Below are 22,236 nucleotides of genomic sequence, written 5' to 3' on the forward strand. Positions count from 1 at the left end.
CGAGCCAGCCAGGAGTCGAACCTAGAATCTTCTGATCCGTAGTCAGACGCGTTATCCATTGCGCCACTGGCCCTGCATAAGGGGACTCCTGTGAGATCAGACACAGGGGAAATGCAGACTCAGGACTAATTCTATTCATTCATTCATTTTACTAACTCAGCCTGCACAGCCCCCAGTCCTATACAGAGCAGAGCGTCCTGCTTGCGCCCTTTCATAGACAGTACAGCAGTGCCACGTTACTGGCAGCAGTTTAGTTAGTATGATGGGGACAGGGAACCACACTATAAGAGAATGTGACATAAAGAACGCTGTAACATAGAACACAGCTAGCAGGAGGCCATGTGTAAAGCAATATCATATAACAGGATCTGTGAGCACTGACACAAAAAGAAGGCACCGAGCCAGCCAGGAGTCGAACCTAGAATCTTCTGATCCGTAGTCAGACGCGTTATCCATTGCGCCACTGGCCCTGCACACTGCTTACTGCCCAGCTCTCCTATACACAGTGTATACCCCCTCATGCTGCAAGGGGTGTAGGAGTTGCTGCCCTGACCATGCCATGCTCTGCCAGTTCTCATGTTACACTTCAATTCACACACTCCCTGCTAGAGGACAGGGTGATGACTGTGATGCTGAGCCCAGCACGCCGCCTGCACCAAGCCCGCACCTCGCCTGTACCACGCTGGAACCACTGCAGCCAATCACCCGGGTAGAATAATGAAATAAATAAAATACATTAAAAAAAATTCCGCCGAGCCAGCCAGGAGTCGAACCTAGAATCTTCTGATCCGTAGTCAGACGCGTTATCCATTGCGCCACTGGCCCTGCACGAGTCTGACTACTGCTGCCCCCTGTCCTGTAGTGCACCCTGTGGCGTCATTCCCCCTCCCTCACCCCCGCCCGCCGTGGGCTGACACGCGTGTGACCCGTAAGCTACTGTTATCAGAGTGTGATTGTGACCTAAGCGCTGCGCCGGGCGCCCACCCCGGCAATGTACAGGCGCGGGCACCGGGCGCTGGCAGCGGCACTCCGCACAGCCGGATGTCATAATGCACTGTGACGGGGAAGTGACGTCGGGCGCGGGAGATACGGAACCCGCCACGGCTTGTTCCCTGGGAGCAGGTCATCTGGAGCTGAGCCCCGTCTGCCGCCGGAGTCGGGGTGAGCGCCCAGGTTCCCCCTTGTATAAGGTCCTTCCCCGGGTTCCTAATGTGTCTCAGTCGATGCACCCTTGTGTATCTGCACGACCAGGGCATTCTCCCCCATATAGCTGTTTCTAGATGCTGTGGTAGGGTAAAAAAAAAAACAATTGCACTGCCAATAATCATGGAGCAATGCTGGATATTTTTATTTATAATGATGTGTTGCAATCACTGGACCCCCTAATTTGGCTATTCTAATTGTTGCAGTTTTCTTCATGTCTGTTGCAGTATTTTAAGCAGTGGCGTATTAGCCACTGGGCGATAGGGGCGGTTGCCTCGGGGCCCCCACACCTGCCACCCCACTGCTGCGGTGGCAGGTCACGGGTGGAAGGCAGCGCAGCGTGGGTAGCTATGGCGGGCAAGGGGTCCCTGACCATGCAGTGTATGTGAAGTCAGCGGCGGGGTCCCTGCAGCAGATGGGAACAGTTCACATCTGCTGCAGGGACCCCGCCGCTGACTTCACATACGCCGCAGGGACCCCCTGCCTACCAGCGCTACCCGACCCTGGCTGTGATGGCTGCTTTTGACAAAGTGCAGAACCCCTCCTCACCCCAGGTGCCAGATCTCGCTGCCTGTCACCCACCCTCACGCTGGGGAGGGGAGATGACACCTCCGTCTGGCGACGGAGGGGGGAATGATGCCTCTGGCGGAGGGAGATGATGCCTCCGTCTGCCCCCCCATGTCCCCCACATTAACTAATACCCCTTTTACACCAAAAACCCTGGTCTTTGAACACTGAAGTTTCCAGGATCTGCCCCTGCTTTATACCCCATTTACACAGCACTTCGACCTGGGTCGGACCTGGATCTGCACCATTTTCACTGAACCTGGGTCATCCCTGCTTTTTTTTGTGGATGTCATTAAAAATGATTGCTCGTTGCCAATGCGGGGATACACATATATATATATATATCAGTGGCGGATTCCTTGGGGTGGATGGGAACTACTAGTTCCCATCCCCCGCAGGGACCCCGCAGCTGCAGGGGGAGTTACGAGTTACAGCAGCTGCGGCCAGCATCTCCTCCGTCTCCCCCCTCAGCATCCTGACCGCTCCCCCCCCCAGCAGCCGCAGACACCCCCCTCCTCCCGCAGAAGCCAGTGACACCGCTGAACGCCATGCACGGACCCGCTGCGGGTGCCTTAACCCGTAGTGGGACCATTTACACCAGCCTCTACACGGGTCCTGAGCGTGTTCTACCCAGGTTAGAACCTGGGTAGAGGACCCATGTAAATGGACACGGCTTGACCCCATTTACACCGCCGCAGATCCGGGTCTGACCCGCCGCTGACCCGGATTTTTCGGCGGTGTAAAAGGGGTATTACTTGGAGTAGCACTCTGCCCAAGAGTATATTAATATTAATTTCACCATGTTACAATTATAGTTTTACATCACCTGCCATGGCAGAACACAAGCATTACCTTTGTTTTACTCTGAAACATTTAAATTTTGCTGCTTTTCCATCCTATGCTCGCATTAATTTTAGTAGAAGAACTAATGCGCTATTTCTTTTAGGGTGTCTTGTTTAAAACTATGGACCAGAAGATCTTGTCTCTAGCTGCTGAAAAGAAAACAGACGAACTTCAGCAATACCTTAAGACTGTCCGAGATGCGGAGGTGAGAGCAGCTGCACAGCCTGTCGTAATCAACTTTTTTATTTCTTGATCCTTGTGTTAAAATTATATTGCCATTAACTTATGTTTCTAATCGTAGTTAAACTATAAATGAATGCAAGAAGTCTGATTTTATATACTGTATAATAAAGTTGGTGATAGAAACGATGTCATGGTGGGGGCAACAAACATAGTAGTATTAATATAATATTAATCTAGTGTGTAATATCTTCAGTCTTCTACAGTTTCTGCAGCTTTTTGGGATATTTTCTCTAAAGAACCTAAATTATTGCAATCATTTCACCTGTGACCCACTGATATCCTTATTGTGCTAATTTATACAGTAGATCAAAGATGCACATGAAGTTACGTTATCCTACCATTTTAATCTGCACTGTCAGATTAGATACAGAGTAGGCAGGCTCTATGGGTGTCTGTCTGTCTGTCTATCTATCTATCTATCTATCTATCGTGCAAAACTCCGGCACTCCTGGTCACAGTTCAATTTTTCTTACTCCGGTGCCTTCCTATGACTATACAAATCTGTAGATAGCAAAAAGGCGTCACCCAGGGATTTCCAAAAGGCTGCTTGGTACTCGCTAATGTTGTCGCATCTCTTACATAATGCTCCCTTTTAGTGTTCCTCATTCATTCACAAAAATGTAACTACTGTAGCAACAAGACATAATAGGATTTGGTTTGGTTGATAGATCTAAAGTGTCTAGATAGACAGTCAATACCACAAAAGAACCACATGCAATAGGTCAAAGGGTTGACATGACAAAGTTGACATTATTATTTTTTATTTTACAGGCTTGTTCTTAATTCACAATCCATGTCAGCACCAAGGGATAATATAATAGTGTTCCGAGTGTACACGTTACACTAATTACAACATTAAAAAACTCATGTTGACCTTTACCATTTCAACTTTTTGAGGTAGACCTATTGACTCTCTATCTAGCACTATCTAAAGCCATGTACATGCGGTGCGATGTGCTAGGCAATTTAGACCAGATAACCAGGATTGCACCATGTGTACAGGGATTTTCCCCTGCGGCCGATAGCGATGCGCGGCCCTATGCTGTTGCTATCACCTGGCAAAATAACAGTGCAGGAAAAGCAATTTTGACTAAGCCATGTATTTGGCCTTAATAACAATTGCCCAGGTGCTTATTGAAAATCGCCCTGCCCTTAAGCTGTGTACACACGGTGCGATTTGGTCGCTGAGCGATTTTGGTTTAAAATTGCTCAGCAATATATTGCTTAGTGTACTGGTAATATCTCTCAGCAATATATTGCTCATTGTACCGTTTTCATTAGCGATTTTGGCTGAAAATTGCAAGCTATTCTGTCTACCTCATATAAGGTGCGTACACACGGGGGCGATTTTGTCCAAAATCGCGGGAAATATGGTCGCTGAGCGACCATATTGCCCGCAATGGGAGTGTGCACATGCGATATTTCGCCGGGTGCGCGCTCCCGTTTTTGCCCCTGTGGTAATCGCTGGTTGCAGGAACATGCTCCTGCGACCAGCTGATTACCACTGCCGGGCTCCCCCCGGCAGTTTCTTTTTCATCAGCGACCATCTCTGGTCGCTGATGGACAGGAGAAACTGAGCAATATATTGCTCAGCCATATATTGCTCAGCAATATATGGCAGAGCAATATATATCCCCCGTGTGTACACAGCATTTGACTAGAAGTCGCTGGTGCATAGTGCATTGTCTCCCACAGCACATGAAATCACTGGCAATTCGGCGACCATATTGCCAGCGATATGTGCTGAAATTGCCCCCGTGTGTACACAGCTTTACACCATTTGTACACCTCTTAATAATCCACACCTAATAGCATTAAACTACAAATGTATAGTTTGGTTTTCGATGGTCTTTCTCTATTTCTTGTTCCAGCTGGTAAAGCTCATTAGTAAACATGCGGTAAACGGAAAGGAGCCTGGGGCACTATTGCGTGGTATTTTTAAAGGTAAATTTATTATGTTATATTTTTACAATATTTGATGACACTACACAAAGTGTTCAAACTGAAACTAGTTCAGAATTATGTAAAGTCATTTGTTAATAATTATTAACAACATTATTTTTACTCTCATTATTTTCATGTTGCTCTTACATTGGGACTTGCACACAGATTTAATTTAGTTCATTTATGCAGGGTCTTCATGTTCTGAGGATGTAGCCATTCGGCGGAGGGTTACTGCCTACAAACACTGCATAGAACTTGTGGAATCTGGAGATTTACAGAGAGAAGTGGCTGCTGAAATTGTAGGGCTGTTGATGCTGGAGGTAAAGCCTGCACACACCTTTACATGTTCCGTGTATTACAAACATCATTATAATTTAGTACTTGCTGAAAACAGTTGTTTGTTTTCTCCAAGTTAAATTATTATTTATCCTTTTGTCTGTGAATACTGCTCACCATGTGGGTTAGGTAATTGCATCAAACCTACTTAATTCTCTATACCCCCCCCCCCCCCCATACCCGCTATCAGCTTTTAGTGTACAAAGAAAATTTGTAGTTATTTTTTTTTATGTTATCAGGGAGTACATTTGAAGGGTGTGGTATGACTGCCCAACAATTGGGATCCCGAGAGTCAGTATACCGGCATCAAAATCCCGCCTGGCGGTGCTCCGACTGGGGGATGAGTGCAAAGAAGCCACTTGCGGGCCCGCTACGCTCGCCACGCTGCGGGCTTGGTGGCTCACTTAGCTAGCCACAGGTTATATTCTCCCTCTATGGGGATCATGGACCCACACAAGGGGGAATAGCCCTTTCAGTCGGGATCCCCCTGTCAAAACACCGTCAGTCAAGATTCCGATGTCAGTATACTGACTGTCGGGATCCCGATTGTCGGGCAGTCATCCGGCACCCACATTTGAAGATAGATATGTGAGTGGAAATAGAGGTGAGCAGTGGAAAGACGGTGAACAGTTATCTTTACTCCAGGGACCTGCAACCACATCCAATGCCCACTCCTCCTCCCCCCCCCCCCCCCCCCCCCCCCCCCCCCCACGAGGATCCTGTGCTGGGATGTTGTCTCTACTTGGCACTTTGTATTTGGCCATATGTCAAAATATCCTTTCAAGATGACGAAAGATGGTCCTATATAAGCTTTACATGTTTTTGTATAATTTTTTGGTTTATTCTTACTTTCAGGTTCATCAATTTCCAGGAGCATCACTTCTTGAGCTGGCTAATTTGTATGTTGATGCAGTGAAAGCCGGCAGCCTGTCCAATGGAAAGTCTTTGGAACTGTTCCCCAATGTGCTCAAAGCACTGTCCTTAAAGGAATCCATAGTCTATGGAAATGGTAAAACTACGCATTTTCTCACAACATAGTCTAGGTTAAGCTTAGTGACTGTTAGGGGGTTATCCTGATAGCAGCGGTAACTTACTGCTGGTAATGGATTCCCCCGGGGCATCCCATTATCCCCGATGCTGACGCACTTTTCCCTCAATGCCAGCACTTATTGGGGATTACACATAATACCCAATATATCACATTGGGCTGGGAAATTATCACTAATCCCAAAAGAAAATTTTGACTGGAGAAAATGGGCTAAAATCACGTGAAAAAAATGAACGGGGCTAATAGGATACCACCTTTAACATCAAGCTTTAGATCAGGCTCTTGTATCAAAAGACAACTTAAGAAAACAGAATTGTTGCGCTTACTGATTTAAATACTTTTCTCTTAATGGGAGAACACTGGAGACTTTGGGGTAAATTTATTAAGATGGTAGGTCTATTGAAGATGGGGTGTTGCCCATAGCAACCAATCGGATTGTATTTCTTATTTATTTAGCACCTTCTAGAAGATAATAGAATATGGTTGCTATTGGCAACATCCCATCTTTACTAGAACTCCCATCTTAGTAAATTTACCCCTGTGGGTGTTGTTAAGGCTGGAGGAGTCTGGGCACTAAATATTTAGTCTTGACAGCACAGGCTCCTCCCCCTTTATACCCCGACCCATGCCTCCACAAGTTAGATTTGCATGAACTAATCTGAAAATCAGGGGAAGGTAGAAGAGAAGAGAAGGTGGCCACAAACAGCCACATATGCAGAAAGAACATTGGGTGTAGGGATGCCAATCCTGGGGCATTTTTTTCAACCCCGGGATTCAGGATTAAAAAATGATTGATCCTGGGATTGGCATCCCTAATTTAAAAAAACACCCCCGCACATTTACTTAAACAGCTAGGCGGTCCCATTGTCCCATGCAATGAGATGAAAGCATTTCATTAGTACGTTTTTTTTTTTTTTTTCAACCACGAGGGACACCGGAGCTGTCCCTAAGGAAGGGGGTTGCTCCTGTGATAAAGTGAACACTCTATGCCCATAAGATGCAGAATCAATAACATTTTATGAAAGTGTGTACTGAAACCAGGTTGCAGCCCTTCAAAAACTGCTCCACTGAGACACCTCACTGGGCCCACATACTGTACATGTCTAAATGAATGTTGATGGACTCAGACTGCCCTGTTAAATTCAGGTCTGAAAAATCGTGTCATGATCCAGCAGGCACCGATCTGCTTGGATGCAGGCCCTTGAAACATTTGAAATCATAATTATGTGAATGTTATTGTAATATGCATTTTACATGAAATTTTTGGTTTTGATTTAATTATTTATTAGAAATTAAATCTATGCTGATATTGTGGTTTCAGTTTATATATACTATTAGCCATTGAGGTAAATTTGCTTATAACCATAAAACATTTAATTTAATGGATCCTCTGAATTTTTTTCAGGTGAACTTACAGGGGAGGAATGTAAGAAGCAGATTATAAACAGTCTCTGTTCTAGCCGGTATGTATATTTCTTCAGGTCTACTTATTTGTCCAGACTTTTGTTTATATTGTAAACGTAATTTGTGTTGGCCTCTCCTTTTGTAAATTTAGTTCCGTTCTAAAGAGCCCTGGAGCTATTCAATTACAAGGCTGCACCTATTGTGGATTTCTGCTCATACCCTCCTGAATTAAGAGCAGAAATCTACATAAAGTAGTTCTTCAGGGCGAAGTGTGAGTGTTCGTCATGCTGTAACTGCAGGGTGCCCCTCCTTTAGCATGGGAGACTGTTACAGGAATGAATTGTATAGCTCCTGGGAACTGGGGGGATGTATGAAAGAACGTTATGGGGGAGAAGTGGTGTTCGCACGTGTTATGTAGGCTGATACCGTTTCTTCCACATGTATGATGCTGCAGGGGTTTGTTAAATGACTATGCGCCATTGTTCATATCGGCGCTGCTATCTAAAAGATAGTGCGCCGATATGTAGGGTAATGTATGAACGGTCAGTAACCCTGGCTGTTCGGCCTACTGCAGCTATCAATTTCGACAGCTGCAGGGTGGCAATGCCCTATCTCCACAACAGGGGTTGTGCTGTCCCCGCTACCGGCTCCGTAAACCGGCCAGGGAAAGTGGGGTGGAAGAGTGCCGACGCATGCTCAGTCAAGATGTGGGCGCCGATAAGGAGAGCTGAAGAGGGAGGATGTAATGGGTCTGTCTCCTAATCTGCTCTAGGCAGCATAATACATTGGGGATATGGGTGCCTGCTTCTCTGTGATATTGCAGAGAAGTGGGACCCAATATTTAAAGAACTAAAAATGTATTTGTATGCATCTCCCCTACATTCTTGACTATAGGTCCGTACACAATATACAATATTCTACAGTCAAAATCGAAATATCGTCCAGTATGTACGGTTGATGTTACTGATGATGCGTGCACCAGCACATTGTCGGTGGCCTCCTCAATTGGCCCTGCTGCAGGGCTGACAGGAAACCTTGCTGCATTCCTCAGCATGGCCCCCACTCTTCCTTGCCATCGCTCGTTGTGCCCAGCATCGGCAAGTGTATATGGACTTGCCAATGCTGGCACCTCCCTGGGTCCCCATGCTGTGTACCCGGATTTGTATGTAACACTTTATTCATATTTACCTTTTGTAGGAAATATTGCCATTTTCTAAAAGACATTAACAAATTAGTAATTTGTGAACAAGATATGGCTGCTGCATTGGCTGGTCCAATCAGGATCCTATATTATGTGATGCAGCAAGTCAGTCACAGGAGAGAGGAACATTGTTCTCCATTATGGTGTTACGCTCACTTCCCTGGACACATTTCCATTGTTTCATAGTTGTATGTACTGGATAACAACTTAGTGGAAATTCTTGTTCTGAAGTGATATTTCTGTAATTCTACTTGGTATATTTTTGTTCATCACTCATGATTGGCTACAGTATCTCTGAGGATGTTGCTGTTATTTAAAACTCACAAATGAGTCAGAATTTAATTTTCACAGAAAAAAACCCCAAAAGTACAATTGCATCATTGATGTGTTTACCAATGTTAATATATTTATATTTGCATGTCATTCTTTTTCAGATGGGATCCACAGTGTGTCATTTTTCTTACTTCAATGTTTAGGTAAGAATGCAAATACATATGGGTCTTCTCTGGGACTTGGTAAGCTGCGGTCTGCATATAGATCTGCAAGGTATTTACCCATATGGCCTTGGCCATGAACAGCATTTCCCTAAAGCTTAGACAGTTATACCGTTTTTCTAGCAGAAATCATAAGGTATATAACTGTCCTAACTCCTCACTATTTCAGGGATGTGTTACTCAGTGCAGAGGAACTACAGTTTGTAGTGGAAAAAGTTCTAAGGCTGCTTTCTAAGGTAGATCTGCAAGAAATGCCCCCACTGGTTTACCAGCTGCTGCTTCTCTCTGCTAAGGTAAGGTACAGTAGCATGGTGTAGAAATTGCTAATATAAACAATAGGACAAGTCGCCCCTGACTTCCCCGGCTGCTCCCCGGGGGAGCTTGATTAGATTGGCACTTGATGTGCCATTTTTTACATGTGATAAATCGTCTCGATTTATCACATGTAAAAAACCCGGGGAGCAGGGGGGGCTGGGGACGCTGCGGGGGACACAGGCGGCACAGAGAGACACAGGCGGCACATAGAGCCGGGCAGAGGGAGCCGGGAGCTGTCAGTGCTAGAAAAAAAGCCTATACAATGAATGGGCAGCCTGTGATTGGCTGAGCGCACTCTCAGGCAATTGCTGACTGGCTGAGAGAGCGCTCAGCCAATCACAGGCCGCCCATTCATTGTATGGGCTTTTTTTTTTTATTCAGTGCTGACAGCTCCCGGCTCCCCCTGCCCGGCTCTATGCCGCCTGTGTCACCCACAGCTCTATGCCGCCTGTGTCACCCCAGCTTCCTGCAGCATCCCCAGCGTCCCACTGTGTCACCCCAGCGTCCCGGCTCTATGCCGCCTGTGTCACCCACGGCTCTATGCCGCCTGTGTCACCCCAGCGTCCCGCAGCGTCCCCAGCCGCTGCGTCCCGCAGCGTCCCCCGCTCCCTCCACCGCCGCCCCACTAGGTCCCAAGTCGGGTGGTCGGACGTGCAGCAGGTCCGACCACCCGACGCAGATCCAATGCGCACGGGACTGCGCATCGGATCTGAGGGGACATCAAAACTAGCCGATTTTGGTCCGATTTCGCCCAGATCCGACTGATCTGGCCGAAATCTGACCAAAATCGGCTAGTGTATGGGGGCTAGGGATGCCAATCCCGGGGCATTTTTTCAATCCCGGGAATCGGGATTGAAAAATGCTCAATCCCGGGATTGGCATGCCTAAAAAAAAAATGCCCCTGTGCCCCCCACACTAACTGACTCTTGGGGAAGGGGGCAGGTGGCAGCGGTGCGTGATGCGGGTGGCCTGGCGGCAAGCAGGTGCCGGGGCCACACTTACTTTTGGTGAGTGCCAAGCGGGGGAAGCAGGCGGCTTCGGTGAAGAGGCAGGCAACTGGGGGAGGCCCGGCGGCTAGCAGATCCGACGGTGGGGGTGTAGTGCTACTGCCTGCGCAGCGTGACCTGTGACCTAATCACGCTGCGCAGGCCGCACGCCGGGACGGGGACAGCCGGGCAGCGTCTGAGCGAGTGCTCAGACGCTGCCCGGCATTAGACTGCGCATGCGCAGTCTAATCCCGAAATCCCGGGATTGGATACTCCAATCCCGGGATTGAAATCCCGGTCATTTTGGGGCCAAATCCCGGGATCCCGCCGATCCCGGGATTGGCCACCCTAATGGGGGCCTTTAAGCTGCTTCTTCTGATCTTACATGCTGCAGAGAAGATCAGAAGATTCAGCTAAAGATCTGTGTGACTCAGTTGCGCTCGGGTGTTTGGGCATTTGGTGCTCGGACGTTTGTGCACATGCGTGCTCAGGAGTGTTTGGGCACTTGGGTGTTTGGCTGCATTTAGAACCAGAACCAGTCACAGAACCTTTGCATTCTGGTGGAATTGATGCAATAAAGAATACAGTATCTATCCTTATGTATCAATGCCTATTTCCCAATAGATTGTAAGCTTGCGAGCAGGGCCCTCCTACCTTTTGACTGTCTGTAAATACCCTGTTTGTTGTATCACTGTCTCCTTTGTAAAGCGCAATGGAATATGCTGCGCTATATAAGAAACTTAATAAATAAATATATTTAGATGCTCTGGACTTCAGGCTCTTAGGTGTTTGGGCACATTCATGCGCTCGGATGTTTTGGCACGTTCAGGGCGCTCAGGTGCGTTTGTACCCTAGAGTGTTTTAGTGCTCAGGTGCTTTTGGGGGATCAGGTATTCAGGTGCTCGGAGGGGGGGGGGGGTGGACGACTGTGGAGGGCTCGGGACAACGGGTGTGTGAGCAGCCTCATACATAGTGCGATTCTGACTAACTTTCTATTCGATTTTGGCTATATAGTCCTAATCAAATCGAGAAGTTTTCAGCCGAATTCAATGCAGATTCGATCCCGATGCGCCCTCCCGTTTAGTGGAAATGTGGAAATCGAACAGAAAAATAGACTGTGCAGGCAAGACTGTATAGTACAGATCTGTACCGTGGGATCGAATCGCATGGCCATCACACCGTGTGCACACTACATAAGATTTGTTTGTTCTCTTTGAACACAAACTATGAGGGTGACTTATCAAAGCTTGAAGAGAGAGAGAAAGTGGAAACCAAATCTGTATGTTTATATTTGTTTTTCTTATGAGGATAGCTATTCTATTTTATAATATTATAATAAATTTCATATTATGCAAATTCAGTTTTTACTCTACCGCTGTTCCACTCTAGATCTATATTTATTTATTTATTGATGGGGCATGACACCCCACACGAACAGCTGCGACAGCACCTGTCATCCAGTTTCCTAAATTCTTAATTTTTTTTCTATGTCTTGTAAGAAGTTTGGTATTCTTGAGTTGATAATGCACACTATTCTGTACCAATTGTAGAAAGCAGCTGTCATTCCTAAAGGTGCCCATACACTGATATGATTTCTCGTCCCTTAAACCCAATTCCGACAGATCGGGCAGAGAAATCAGATGAAAAGTGCCTAACCTCTGATTCCAACCCGATGTGCCCATCGGATAGGATGCGGATATCGCATGTGCTGCACAAAAGATTTATCGGATCCGGCAGCACTTGGTGGTGGTCTCATATGATTCATCGTATGGAGTCCTTTAGCAGACAATGGGCAGATTTATTAAGCTTTAACAAGAGATAAAGCCAAGGGTGATCAGGAGAGATAAACGTCCAGCCAATCGCCTGCCAACTGCCATGTTACAGGCTGTGTTTGAAAAAAGTCAGTAAGGAGCTGATTGGCTGGACGTTTATCTCTCCTTATCTCCCTTGCATTTATCTCTTGTTAAGGCTTAAAACATCTGCCCCATTGTATCATATGTGGTCCAACTGCCTAGGAGCCGATGGCTTCCCGGTGGGCAGTTGCCGAGGTATCACATGCAAGGCTGCATGCGATACCTCAGATAAGTATACGTGGGCCTTAAGGTGTGTTTTTGAAATGTGAATTCATTCTTTACTTCATAGGAAATTGTAATTTTTTTGCTTCAACAATGTAGCTTTAAATTTAAACTTCTGTGTCTTTCTGTAATGCTGTATTTCTTTTGTGTGTCACTGTAGGGGAGCAAAAAGAGCATACTGGAAGGAATTATAAATGTTTTTAATGATTTGGATCAAGAGCTGTTGACTGAAGCTCAGAATGAAGAGTAAGTAATTCATAGTATAAACTTTGAAATAATCCGACAGACATGGAATCTCTCTCTCCCCCCTCCCTCGCTTCTGTGTTTCTTTCTCTCTCTCTCTCTCTCTCTCTCTCTCTCTCTCTCTCTCTCTCTCTCTCTCTCTCTCTCTCTCTCTCTCTCTCTCTCTCTCTCTCTCTCTCTCTCTCTCTCTCTCTCTCTCTCTCTCTTTCTCTCTCTCTCTCCTTAACTTAAGGCATACAATCAAAAAATCGGCAGCCCAGTCTCTCTCTCTCTCTCTCTCTCTCTCTCTCTCTCTTCTCTCTCTCTCTCTCTCTCTCTCTCTCTCTCCTTAACTTAAGGCATACAATCAAAAAATCGGCAGCCCAGATACTACATAAGTACCATTTTTTTTTAATCCAGTATAAATGGAAGAAATTCTGCTTTATGTAATAAAACAATTTTTTGAGGTGGTTTAAATATTGTTCATAGTAAGATACCTAGATGAAAGGCTGAAATGGGAGCGCCTTAGAATGTAAAGCAACCCAAGCAGTTCTGCTCCCTTGTTTGTCCAACAACGTATTCCAGTCAGATGGGTCTCCGTGATGTTGGTTGGCGTGATCATCATGAGCCAGTGGGATTTTCAGTGTATCTCTGAAGTTACATTTCTAGTAATTATGTGCTGCACATACAATAGTATGGGGACAGTGTGATCTTAACAAAATAATCTTTCTCTTTTTTTTTTTTTTTTTCCATTTATAGCTCATTAGAATTGGTCAATTCCACTATACCAAAAGAACAACTTCGTCAGGTTGAGGGCACCATCATATTACATATTGTCTTTGCTATTAAATTTGACCAGGATCTGGGTCGGGAGCTTGTGAAGGTATGTTGCAAATGATCTTTTAATTGATTGTTGCAAATTTGAATTGATCCATGCACTCTCACTATGAATAATCACTCACACACACACACACGTTGCAGATTCGCACAAGGGACCGATGTTTATGTTCTGCGCATGTGCAGGGCTTCTGTGCGGGTGCCCTCGCAGACCTGCATAGTCACGTGGCACTCGCACAGGAGGAGGTGGGGCGGGACGGTGGCAGCGATGAAACATGGGAACGCCCATCGGGGGGGGGGGGGGGGGCTGACGTCACATAATGTCAGCCGCCCGCCCTGTTTTTCGTCGCGATGCCTGAAAATATAAGTCAGTCTCCACTGACTGATTTCACCTGCCCTCGCAAATATAAATCAACGGTCGCTGACCAGTAAATGATTTCTCCTGCTGCAGGCACATGTGAGGGGATGTGTTTTCATAACACATCCCCCACGCACGGTTGCGAAGGGGTATGGCGACAGGGCAGAGCCACAACGAGCTTCGCAGGTTACCGGGCAGATCAGAATCCCACCCTTAGTTATCAGTATTATGTCACTGTAGTCATGATTACTATTTACTGTCTAGTATTTCTATGGTATCAGAAGTGCCTTGTGGTGCCACCTGTGCATTACATAAACACAAAACACATTACATAGGTAAAACTAATACAGGCAAGTACGTAACATTTTATTTCCATGATTACACTGCTAGAATTACATAGAGAATATAAAGTGCATTATTTTGTTACAGGCTGGCCAGCAGGGAGACTCCAGCAGGTTCTTGTCTCCTTTCAGTGTTGCTCTCTTGTTGTCTGTTTCAAGAATACATAGGTTTGAAAAGCAGGTAATATCTGTTGTAATCTTTTTCTCCCAAATGATTTAAGTTCCATTGAAATACTGTGCCGCAGTTGTGCTCGCTGGTTAAAAACAAAAATATTTATCATCTTGGCTAGTTTTTAAATTAATAATTGAATTCTGATTATGAGCACCGTCACTTCCAACATGGCTGTTCAGTAGTGCGGTAGTATTCATCCATCTGATAACACCGGTTCCTCTGATCTCAATCTGACTACAGCTGGGTACATCCTGAGTGATCTGTCGTCCGCTCCGGTGAATCGGCCTAGCATATTTCCCCTACAGCTAAGTGTGTATGCCCTATATGCTCGCTCCTGCGCTCACTTGTGATATTGCTGGGTTTGTTGTGCTGCACATTAAACCTAGCGGCATCGCTAGCCAACAACATGCATGTTACCGAAGGACGAAACATGGATTGTTCCATCCCTAATTAACTCTAGTGTGTACGGATAGTCTGGGGTGACAGGGATTTGTTCAGATGTAAATCCCCGTCACTCCAGTATGTACCCAGCTTTACTTGTGATTGGAAACTTAATACAGAGCTTACATTTTATATCAACATTAATTCTTGTTGATTTGTATTTCATTATAGTGTGCTTCATTACACAGATATTTGATTTTCTCAAAACTACTATACTGAAAGGGGTTAAAGACTTCCAGTTCCAGCAAGGATCAAAATTTCTCCGTGATTTAGTCCCATTACCAACCTCCATCTCTTCAATGCTCCTGGAAATTGTGAAGAACAGGTACGCAAGTGAACAAATGTGTACTTAGAGGGCACATTTATCACATTTCACATCTCAGATGCAGATGTGATAGATTTACCCCGATTCGCATGGTGATAATTGAATACATCAGCAGGATGCAGAGACAGATAAGGACATTACCGTTCTGTGGGTCTGGTAGGACTGATCAACAGTCCCCCCTGGTGCAGCTTATCTATGCACATGCACAGATTAGCATAGTTGTGCTGGGGTGGAAATACATTTCATTCCTAACACATAGTTCCAGCACATGTGCCCAAAAGTACCAGTCACACGGCATCCAGGTACATATGCCCAAAAGTACCAGTCACACTGCATCCAGGGGTACATTTTTGTCAGTGATGTTATTGGTCACAGTACTCCGCATCACGCCTAGGGGGGCTGCAGCAGCAGGAGGAGGGTCAGGGAAGATCAGTAGGAGTACATACAGTTGGGGGAAGCAGTGGCTCGGTATGAACATATGGGATACGTCCTGGTCAATTAACGCACTCCTGGCTGTGGTCGTATTTCATACATTAGTGTTGGTTAAGTGGTTAAAAGTGGATTTCCCCCCTACTTCTAAATGTACCATAATCTTTTTAGGATGCCCAGTCATATCTATGCTTCCTCTGTTAGCTGGTACTATAACGGCATGGGACCATCCTAAACTCCTTAAAACTATCTTGGTTAGGATCATGAGGCTCCATTTTCCTCCGAATGGACTTCAGCTAGGAATAGGCCAATCCTGACTTGAGTCAGGATCATGAGTAGCTGTATATTGGGAGTGATAATATAACTGTATTAAATACCACTGTGGTACTTCAGAAGGTGTACAGTCTCCTGTGTTCATGATTTTGGTTGTCCTCAAGGATTGCATTCATGAAGCGGAATATATATATATATATATATATATATATATATATATATATATATATATATATATATATATATATATATATATAATATTTTGTGGTGAAACAGGGTTAGGTTTACCAGAGAGTGATAGATAGTTTTCTCTGGTCACAGCTGCCCTGTAGAGGGTTAAGGAGCTGTCCAGCAGCAGAGAAAGTACTTTTCAGCCAAGTAACAGAACCTGGTTCACTGCAAAGCCAGGAATGGGTCTCTGATGTGTGACTGGTGGGCTTTCAGACACACGGCTCCAGGCCAGGTTTTCAGACCTGCACAGCTACAGGTGGGAACTGGGCTAATTACAGAAGGGGAAGAGATTTAAACCTTGGCCTTTATTCAGATCTGATCGCAGTACAAACTTGTTTGAAAAATGGGCAAAACCATGTGCACTGCAGGTGGGGCAGATGTAACATGTGCAGAGAGAGTTAGATTTGTGTGAGTTATTTTGTTTCTGTGCAGGGTAAATACTGGCTGCATTATTTTTACACTGCAATTTAGATTTCAGTTTCAACACACCCCACCCACATTTAACTCTCTCTGCTCATGTTACATCTGCCCCACCTGCAGTGCACATGGTTTTGCCCATTTTCCAAACAAATTTGTACAGTGATCAGATCTGAATAAGGGCCCTTGTGCAGTGTGCTGCTCAATGTGCTGATGCCCGATAGGGGCCAGTAAGTAGATGTAAGTGTTGTAGCGGCAGGGACTTGGACTGCCAGTGCACTGCGCGCAAAAATAGTTTTTATGCTCGGCACTCCAGGGTTATATTCGATAGTAAGTGGTGTAGGTGCCAGGTGCCTTCCTCAAGGGTTATTTGTAGAGATTGTAGGTGCAGGCGGCACTCACGTTCTTAATAAGTAAAGGTGCCCATACACGTTCAGATATGGGGCTTTACGTTTTGTACTTTAAAATGTGCTGTACGATTCTGGGACTTGTAGGGTTGTAGGGGGATGCGATGCGATCCCCCTACATGTGCGGGTGCGATGCGATTTTTTCTTTTTTAAGTTGATAGCTACTAATGGACATCGCATCCCCGCAGGTACACGGCGCAATTATCGCACATGAGATGCGTTTTGTACTTTAAAAATACAAAACGGATACGATAATCGCAATGTGTATGGGCACCTTAAAGGAGATAAAGAACTCCCAAATCAAGTGTGATTCCAACATTTTGATTTATTCAATCGTCTTCAGGAATATACTGTTCATGAGTGTTATCAGACATACAGCTTATATAGACAGGTACAAACACCTTGGGTGACATTCTATGGACTACGATTTGCGTTTTTTTGCGTTAATTAGACAGCAAAATGGCGATATCGCATTTTTCCTTCAAATCGGCAATTTAATGGGATGCGCTAAGGGACTGAAATCGCATATTATGTGCGTTAAGGCATGCGGACCAAAAGTGCGTCATTAATTCGCATTTTTATCGCATCCAGATGTTTTCGTACAGAAAACTATACAACTCGCTTATTTAATGCTATGCGCATTTGCACATCGCAAATTTTAGGTGTCTAATTATCGCACTTATTTCAGACCAGGGTCTGTTTGGCGAATGAGCCAGAACCCTGCACAGATCGCAATGTTCTGTGCAGGGTTCTGGTGTTAAATAAAAAAAAAACGGTTAAAATAAAAAAAAAACGAGCGCGGGGTCGCCCGCCCGAGCGTATTTTAAGAACCAGCACCGGACCCAACCAGCCAGCAGGGTAATGCCACAGCCGGGGGACACTTATTATATAAGGTTCTCGCGGCCAAAGCATTAACCCCCTGGCTGGTCAGCATGGGCAGGGGTCCTGGGGAAGTGGGGACCCCCCCAATGAAGGGGTCCCCCCCCTCCAGGACTTACCAGCCCATGCTGATAGTCCGGGGCTGTCCCCGATGCCCCTGGGCGGTGGGCATCGGGCTGATGAATTGTGTAAAAAAAAGAAGTAAAACTATTGTTTTCTACTGGCGAACTATGAGTCGCAGCAAGCCTACCCCGCATGCTGGGACTTGGAGAACCACAAGTCCCAGCATGCGGGGCATTAAAGGGCCCGCTGGCACTTGTAGTTCTGCAGTACAAAAAATAGTTAAACAAAACACACTGACACCCTGAAAAATAAAAGTTTAATACACACAGAACACACACACACTGATACTTACCTACCTTGAGCCCGTAGGTCGGTCCCTGGATCCTGGGTCCGGGCTCCGGGGCTCCAGGGCAGAAGAGTCCGGTTCCGGGGCCTTGGTCCTGGTTCCGGGGCTGGTCCTGGGGTTCCGGGGCTCCTGTCCTGAAGAATCCGGGGTCCGGGATCCGAGGTAGTCCCCAGGGGTACCTAAGGAAGGAAATCCTACTCACCTGGTCCCCGGCGACGACCTCGGCATCCTCTCCGGCTGAAGCGCTGCTCCCATCTGGTACCTGGCTTACAGGACTTCACCGGCGCAGTGATGTTTCTTCCTCGGCGTCTCTGGACAGAATGATTTCTGGCCAATCAGGAGCCGAGAAAGTCGGCTCCTGATTGGCCAGGAATCATTCTGACTGGAGACGCCGAGGAAGGAACATCTCTGCTCTAGATGCGCAGAAATGTTTCTTCCTCGGCGTCTGTATTCAGAATGATTTCTGGCCAATCAGGAGCCGACTATTTCCTTCATGCCATTGGTGGCCACTGGGACAGTGGGAAGGGGGCGGAGCCATGGCGACAGGCACCAAGTAGCTAACACTTTAGTGGGGCAGCCCAGGCCCCTCCTTCCCCACACTCCATCCTAGGTCAGTTTTTTCTTGGTGCCTAGGAGCACAGGCACGTTTTTAGGTAGCTGCTGCAGTTTTCTGCAGCGTTTTTTAAAAAAGGAAAATTTTTTTTTTTTTACACTTGCGGTGAGCAAGCCGGGTGGACCACCCAGGCTGCTCACCTGCTCCGGAGCCAGCTCGTCGTGAACTGCCACGTACCTGCAGGCTGGGTCCCAGCACAGAGGGACCGTGCGCCACGGAGCAGGTAAGCCGCACTTCCCTCCTCCCTCCCCGCAGCACGCAGCGGTATCGCGGCTGGGGGAGACGCGAGACAGAGAGGCTTCCCGATGGAAGCTTGACTCTGTCCCGCAACGGTGACCGCAGCGAGACGCTCTGTCTCGCAATGGCGCTACTAGGCGTCTTGATAGTAGATGCCGGAGGGAGGGAGCCCAGCGCACTTAGCCGCCGGGGGTTGGTGCACTCCCGGCGGTTTCCTGGCAGTGACACTCGGTCCCCACAGGGGAAACCGAGGCCACTAGACCACTAGGGCTATTGTTGTAGCGGTGGGGGCCGCCATATTTTTCTCAGCCCTGGCAAGGTTCCAGGAGGGGGGGGGAGGTCCCTCACCTCCTCCCCGCCCAATCCCCGGCAGGGAGCCTCTATATGAGTTCCTGCCGGGGACTGCCAGCGTCCTGTCCTGATGGAGGCTTGACTCTGTCACGCATCGGTGCAGAGAGAGCAGCAGGAAGCAGCTTTTGTGTGGACACTGTGGCACCCTTCCTTCCCCGGTCTCCAGACGGGTCAGGTTGTACTGCATTGACACTGCACCCTTGAGGTGTTCAGTGCTGTGTTTTCACACCCCTCTCTATATAGGGGTTTTCTGTGCAAATCTCTCTATTCACTCTGTCTCTTGTATTGAAGTGGGATAAAGCATAGCCATGACTTCTAAGTCAGGCTCAAAGTCCGCAAGACCCTCGCGGTCAGGGGACGCTCCTGCCCTGAGGGCTTTTAAGTGTGTAAGGTGCAAGGAGAATTTTTCTTCCACCTCGGCAGACCATGGGGGTGTGTGTACACGCTGTAATGGTGGGGACTCTGTGGATTCGGCCCCGTCACAGGCATCCCATTCCGGGGAACCGGGTTGGGCGCAGGCCCTGACGGCAGCCATGAGGGACCTTGCTGGACAGCTAGCCGCTTCCCGTTCACACCCTCAGCCCCCACCAGTGTTGAGTCAGCCTTCACAGGTGACTCCTCCACCAGCTCAACCGGCTCCGCTCACGCAGTCCCAGCCTCAGTTGCTGACGCTTGCGCCTGAGCCAGTTTGGGTACAGGGCCTTTCTTCCTCAGTGCAGGGACTGGTTCAGGTTTCTTCCTCTCTACAGAACCTGCTGGGTGCCGCTAGCAAGCGCAAGAACCCCAGAGCTCGCACCCAGAGAGCTGACTCTACGGGGACGGATACTTCAGGGGACGACCAGGCTGACACAGATGACCCTGTTGACCCGGATGACCCTGACGACCCTGACGAGGAGGCTACATCCCAGGACGAGGTTATGACTCAGTCCAGGGTAGATGCGCTGGTGAAGGCGGTCCGCTCTTGCTTAAACATACAAGAGCTAGACCAGCCCCCTGCGGAGGAGGCACCCTCTTTTAAGCGCAAGAAGAGGGATCCGGCTGTTTTCCCATCTTCAACGCAGCTGGAGGGAGACCTGGCAAAGGCCTGGTCTTCTCCTAATAAGAAATTTACAATTTCTAAAAGGATGGTTTCTTCTTATCCCTTTCCGGCAGACGGGCGCACGAAATGGGAACGCCCGCCTCAGGTGGATTCCCACATAGCCCGACTGGTAAAGGCTACTACCTTGCCTATTCCCACTGTGGCGGCTCTAAAGGACCCCACGGATAGAAAGATGGAACATGTCTTTAAGTCTATCTTTACTCATGCGGGTACGCTTAATAGGCCAGCTTTGGCTTCGGCCTGGGTGGCTAGGGCGGTAGGCAAATAGGCAGATATGTTGACGGAGAACATTACGTCAGGCATACGCAGGTCGGAGCTGCTTTCTCTGGTGGACCATATCAGAGAAGCCTCCATGTATTTGGGCGAGGCGGCCCTGGACACGGCTACGTTAGCCTCTAGGATCTCGGCGTCTTTGGTTGCAGCCAGAAGAGCCTTGTGGCTCCGCACTTGAAATGCGGATGCAGAGTCCAAAAAGGCCCTGGAGGCCCTTCCTTTTGTGGGCGATATGCTTTTCGGTCCGGAGCTGGACAAGATTGTGACTACGGTAGCCACTTCCAAGACAGCCTTCCTCCCGTCGGCACCCTCTAAGCCGAAGCAGTCCTTTCGTTCCTTTCGGCCGCAGGGAAAGCCGAGGGGACAATCTTCAACAAGAAGCCGTCCTCCCAGGAGGGAGTCGTTTGGTAAGAACAGACAGTCCCAGTCTGGCAAACGTCAGCCTCCTAAGGCCCCTGAGAAGGCCTCCCAATGACTTGGGGACCCCTCAGGTCGACTCCCTGCCGGTAGGGGCTCGCCTCCTCCATTTTGCCAACAGGTGGAGGGAGACGACATCGGACAATTGGATTTTGAGTATAGTGTCGGAAGGATACTATCTCTCCTTCGACAGGCGTCCGCCGACCCGATTCTTTATCACGGGGCGCCCGGCCTGTCCTCTGAAGGCGGAGGCTCTCAACGCCTCCGTTCAGACTCTTCTCCAGTCTCAGGTGATAGAAGTGGTTCCTCCTCAGCAGAGGGGTCACGGCTATTACTCCAATTTATTCCTGATCGGGAAGCCGGATGGTTCATTCCGACCAATCCTGAATCTCAAGGATCTCAATTGTTACTTGAACATTCCGCGGTTTCGCATGGAGTCCCTCCGGTCCATTATACAAGCAATGGAGCCGGGGGATTTCATGGTATCTCTGGACATCAGAGATGCATACCTGCATGTTCCGATACATCCGGATCACCGCAAGTACCTCCGGTTTGCAACCAAGGATCTTCATGTCCAATTTCGGGCTCTACCCTTCGGAATCTCTACAGCACCAAGAGTCTTTACGAAGGTGATGGGAGTTATGGCAGCCTTCTTTCACCTCCAAGGAGTGCGAATTCTGCCTTATCTGGACGACCTTCTGATTCTGGGACAGTCCAGAGAACTACTGCTGCAACACCTAGGCATTACGCTGGACCTGCTCCAGGCTCACGGTTGGCTAGTGAACTGGCGCAAGTCCAGCCTGGAACCCTCCCAGGAGATGATACATCTGGGAGCGCGTCTGGATT

General features: G+C 47.6%; 1 protein-coding gene and 3 non-coding genes across 4 annotated transcripts in view; 1 reads left to right on the top strand and 3 right to left on the bottom strand.

Moving 5' to 3' along the window:
* On the bottom strand, window positions 1-73 carry TRNAR-ACG (transfer RNA arginine (anticodon ACG)). The gene has a single exon. It is a non-coding gene; the product is annotated as a tRNA-Arg (tRNA).
* A 324-nt stretch (window positions 74-397) lies between these two features.
* TRNAR-ACG (transfer RNA arginine (anticodon ACG)) lies at window positions 398-470 on the bottom strand. The gene has a single exon. It is a non-coding gene; the product is annotated as a tRNA-Arg (tRNA).
* Window positions 471-752: 282 nt separating this feature from the next.
* Window positions 753-825, bottom strand: TRNAR-ACG (transfer RNA arginine (anticodon ACG)). The gene has a single exon. It is a non-coding gene; the product is annotated as a tRNA-Arg (tRNA).
* A 72-nt stretch (window positions 826-897) lies between these two features.
* The window catches only part of FANCI (FA complementation group I), a 60,381-nt gene continuing 39,042 nt past the window's right edge, over window positions 898-22,236 (top strand). Inside the window, exons 1-12 of the mRNA XM_083184177.1 lie at window positions 898-1,161; window positions 2,717-2,818; window positions 4,728-4,800; window positions 4,990-5,120; window positions 5,992-6,145; window positions 7,590-7,647; window positions 9,224-9,265; window positions 9,453-9,576; window positions 12,820-12,905; window positions 13,641-13,764; window positions 14,506-14,598; window positions 15,219-15,355. Of these exons, the coding sequence (XP_083040303.1) occupies window positions 2,735-2,818; window positions 4,728-4,800; window positions 4,990-5,120; window positions 5,992-6,145; window positions 7,590-7,647; window positions 9,224-9,265; window positions 9,453-9,576; window positions 12,820-12,905; window positions 13,641-13,764; window positions 14,506-14,598; window positions 15,219-15,355 (1,106 nt within the window). The 5' untranslated portion in view covers window positions 898-1,161; window positions 2,717-2,734. The remainder of the gene's footprint in view (window positions 1,162-2,716; window positions 2,819-4,727; window positions 4,801-4,989; window positions 5,121-5,991; window positions 6,146-7,589; window positions 7,648-9,223; window positions 9,266-9,452; window positions 9,577-12,819; window positions 12,906-13,640; window positions 13,765-14,505; window positions 14,599-15,218; window positions 15,356-22,236) is intronic.

The sequence above is a fragment of the Crinia signifera genome, chromosome 4 (genome assembly GCF_055691185.1).
Source record: "Crinia signifera chromosome 4, ASM5569118v1, whole genome shotgun sequence".
In the NCBI taxonomy this organism is placed as follows: Eukaryota; Metazoa; Chordata; class Amphibia; order Anura; family Myobatrachidae; genus Crinia; species Crinia signifera.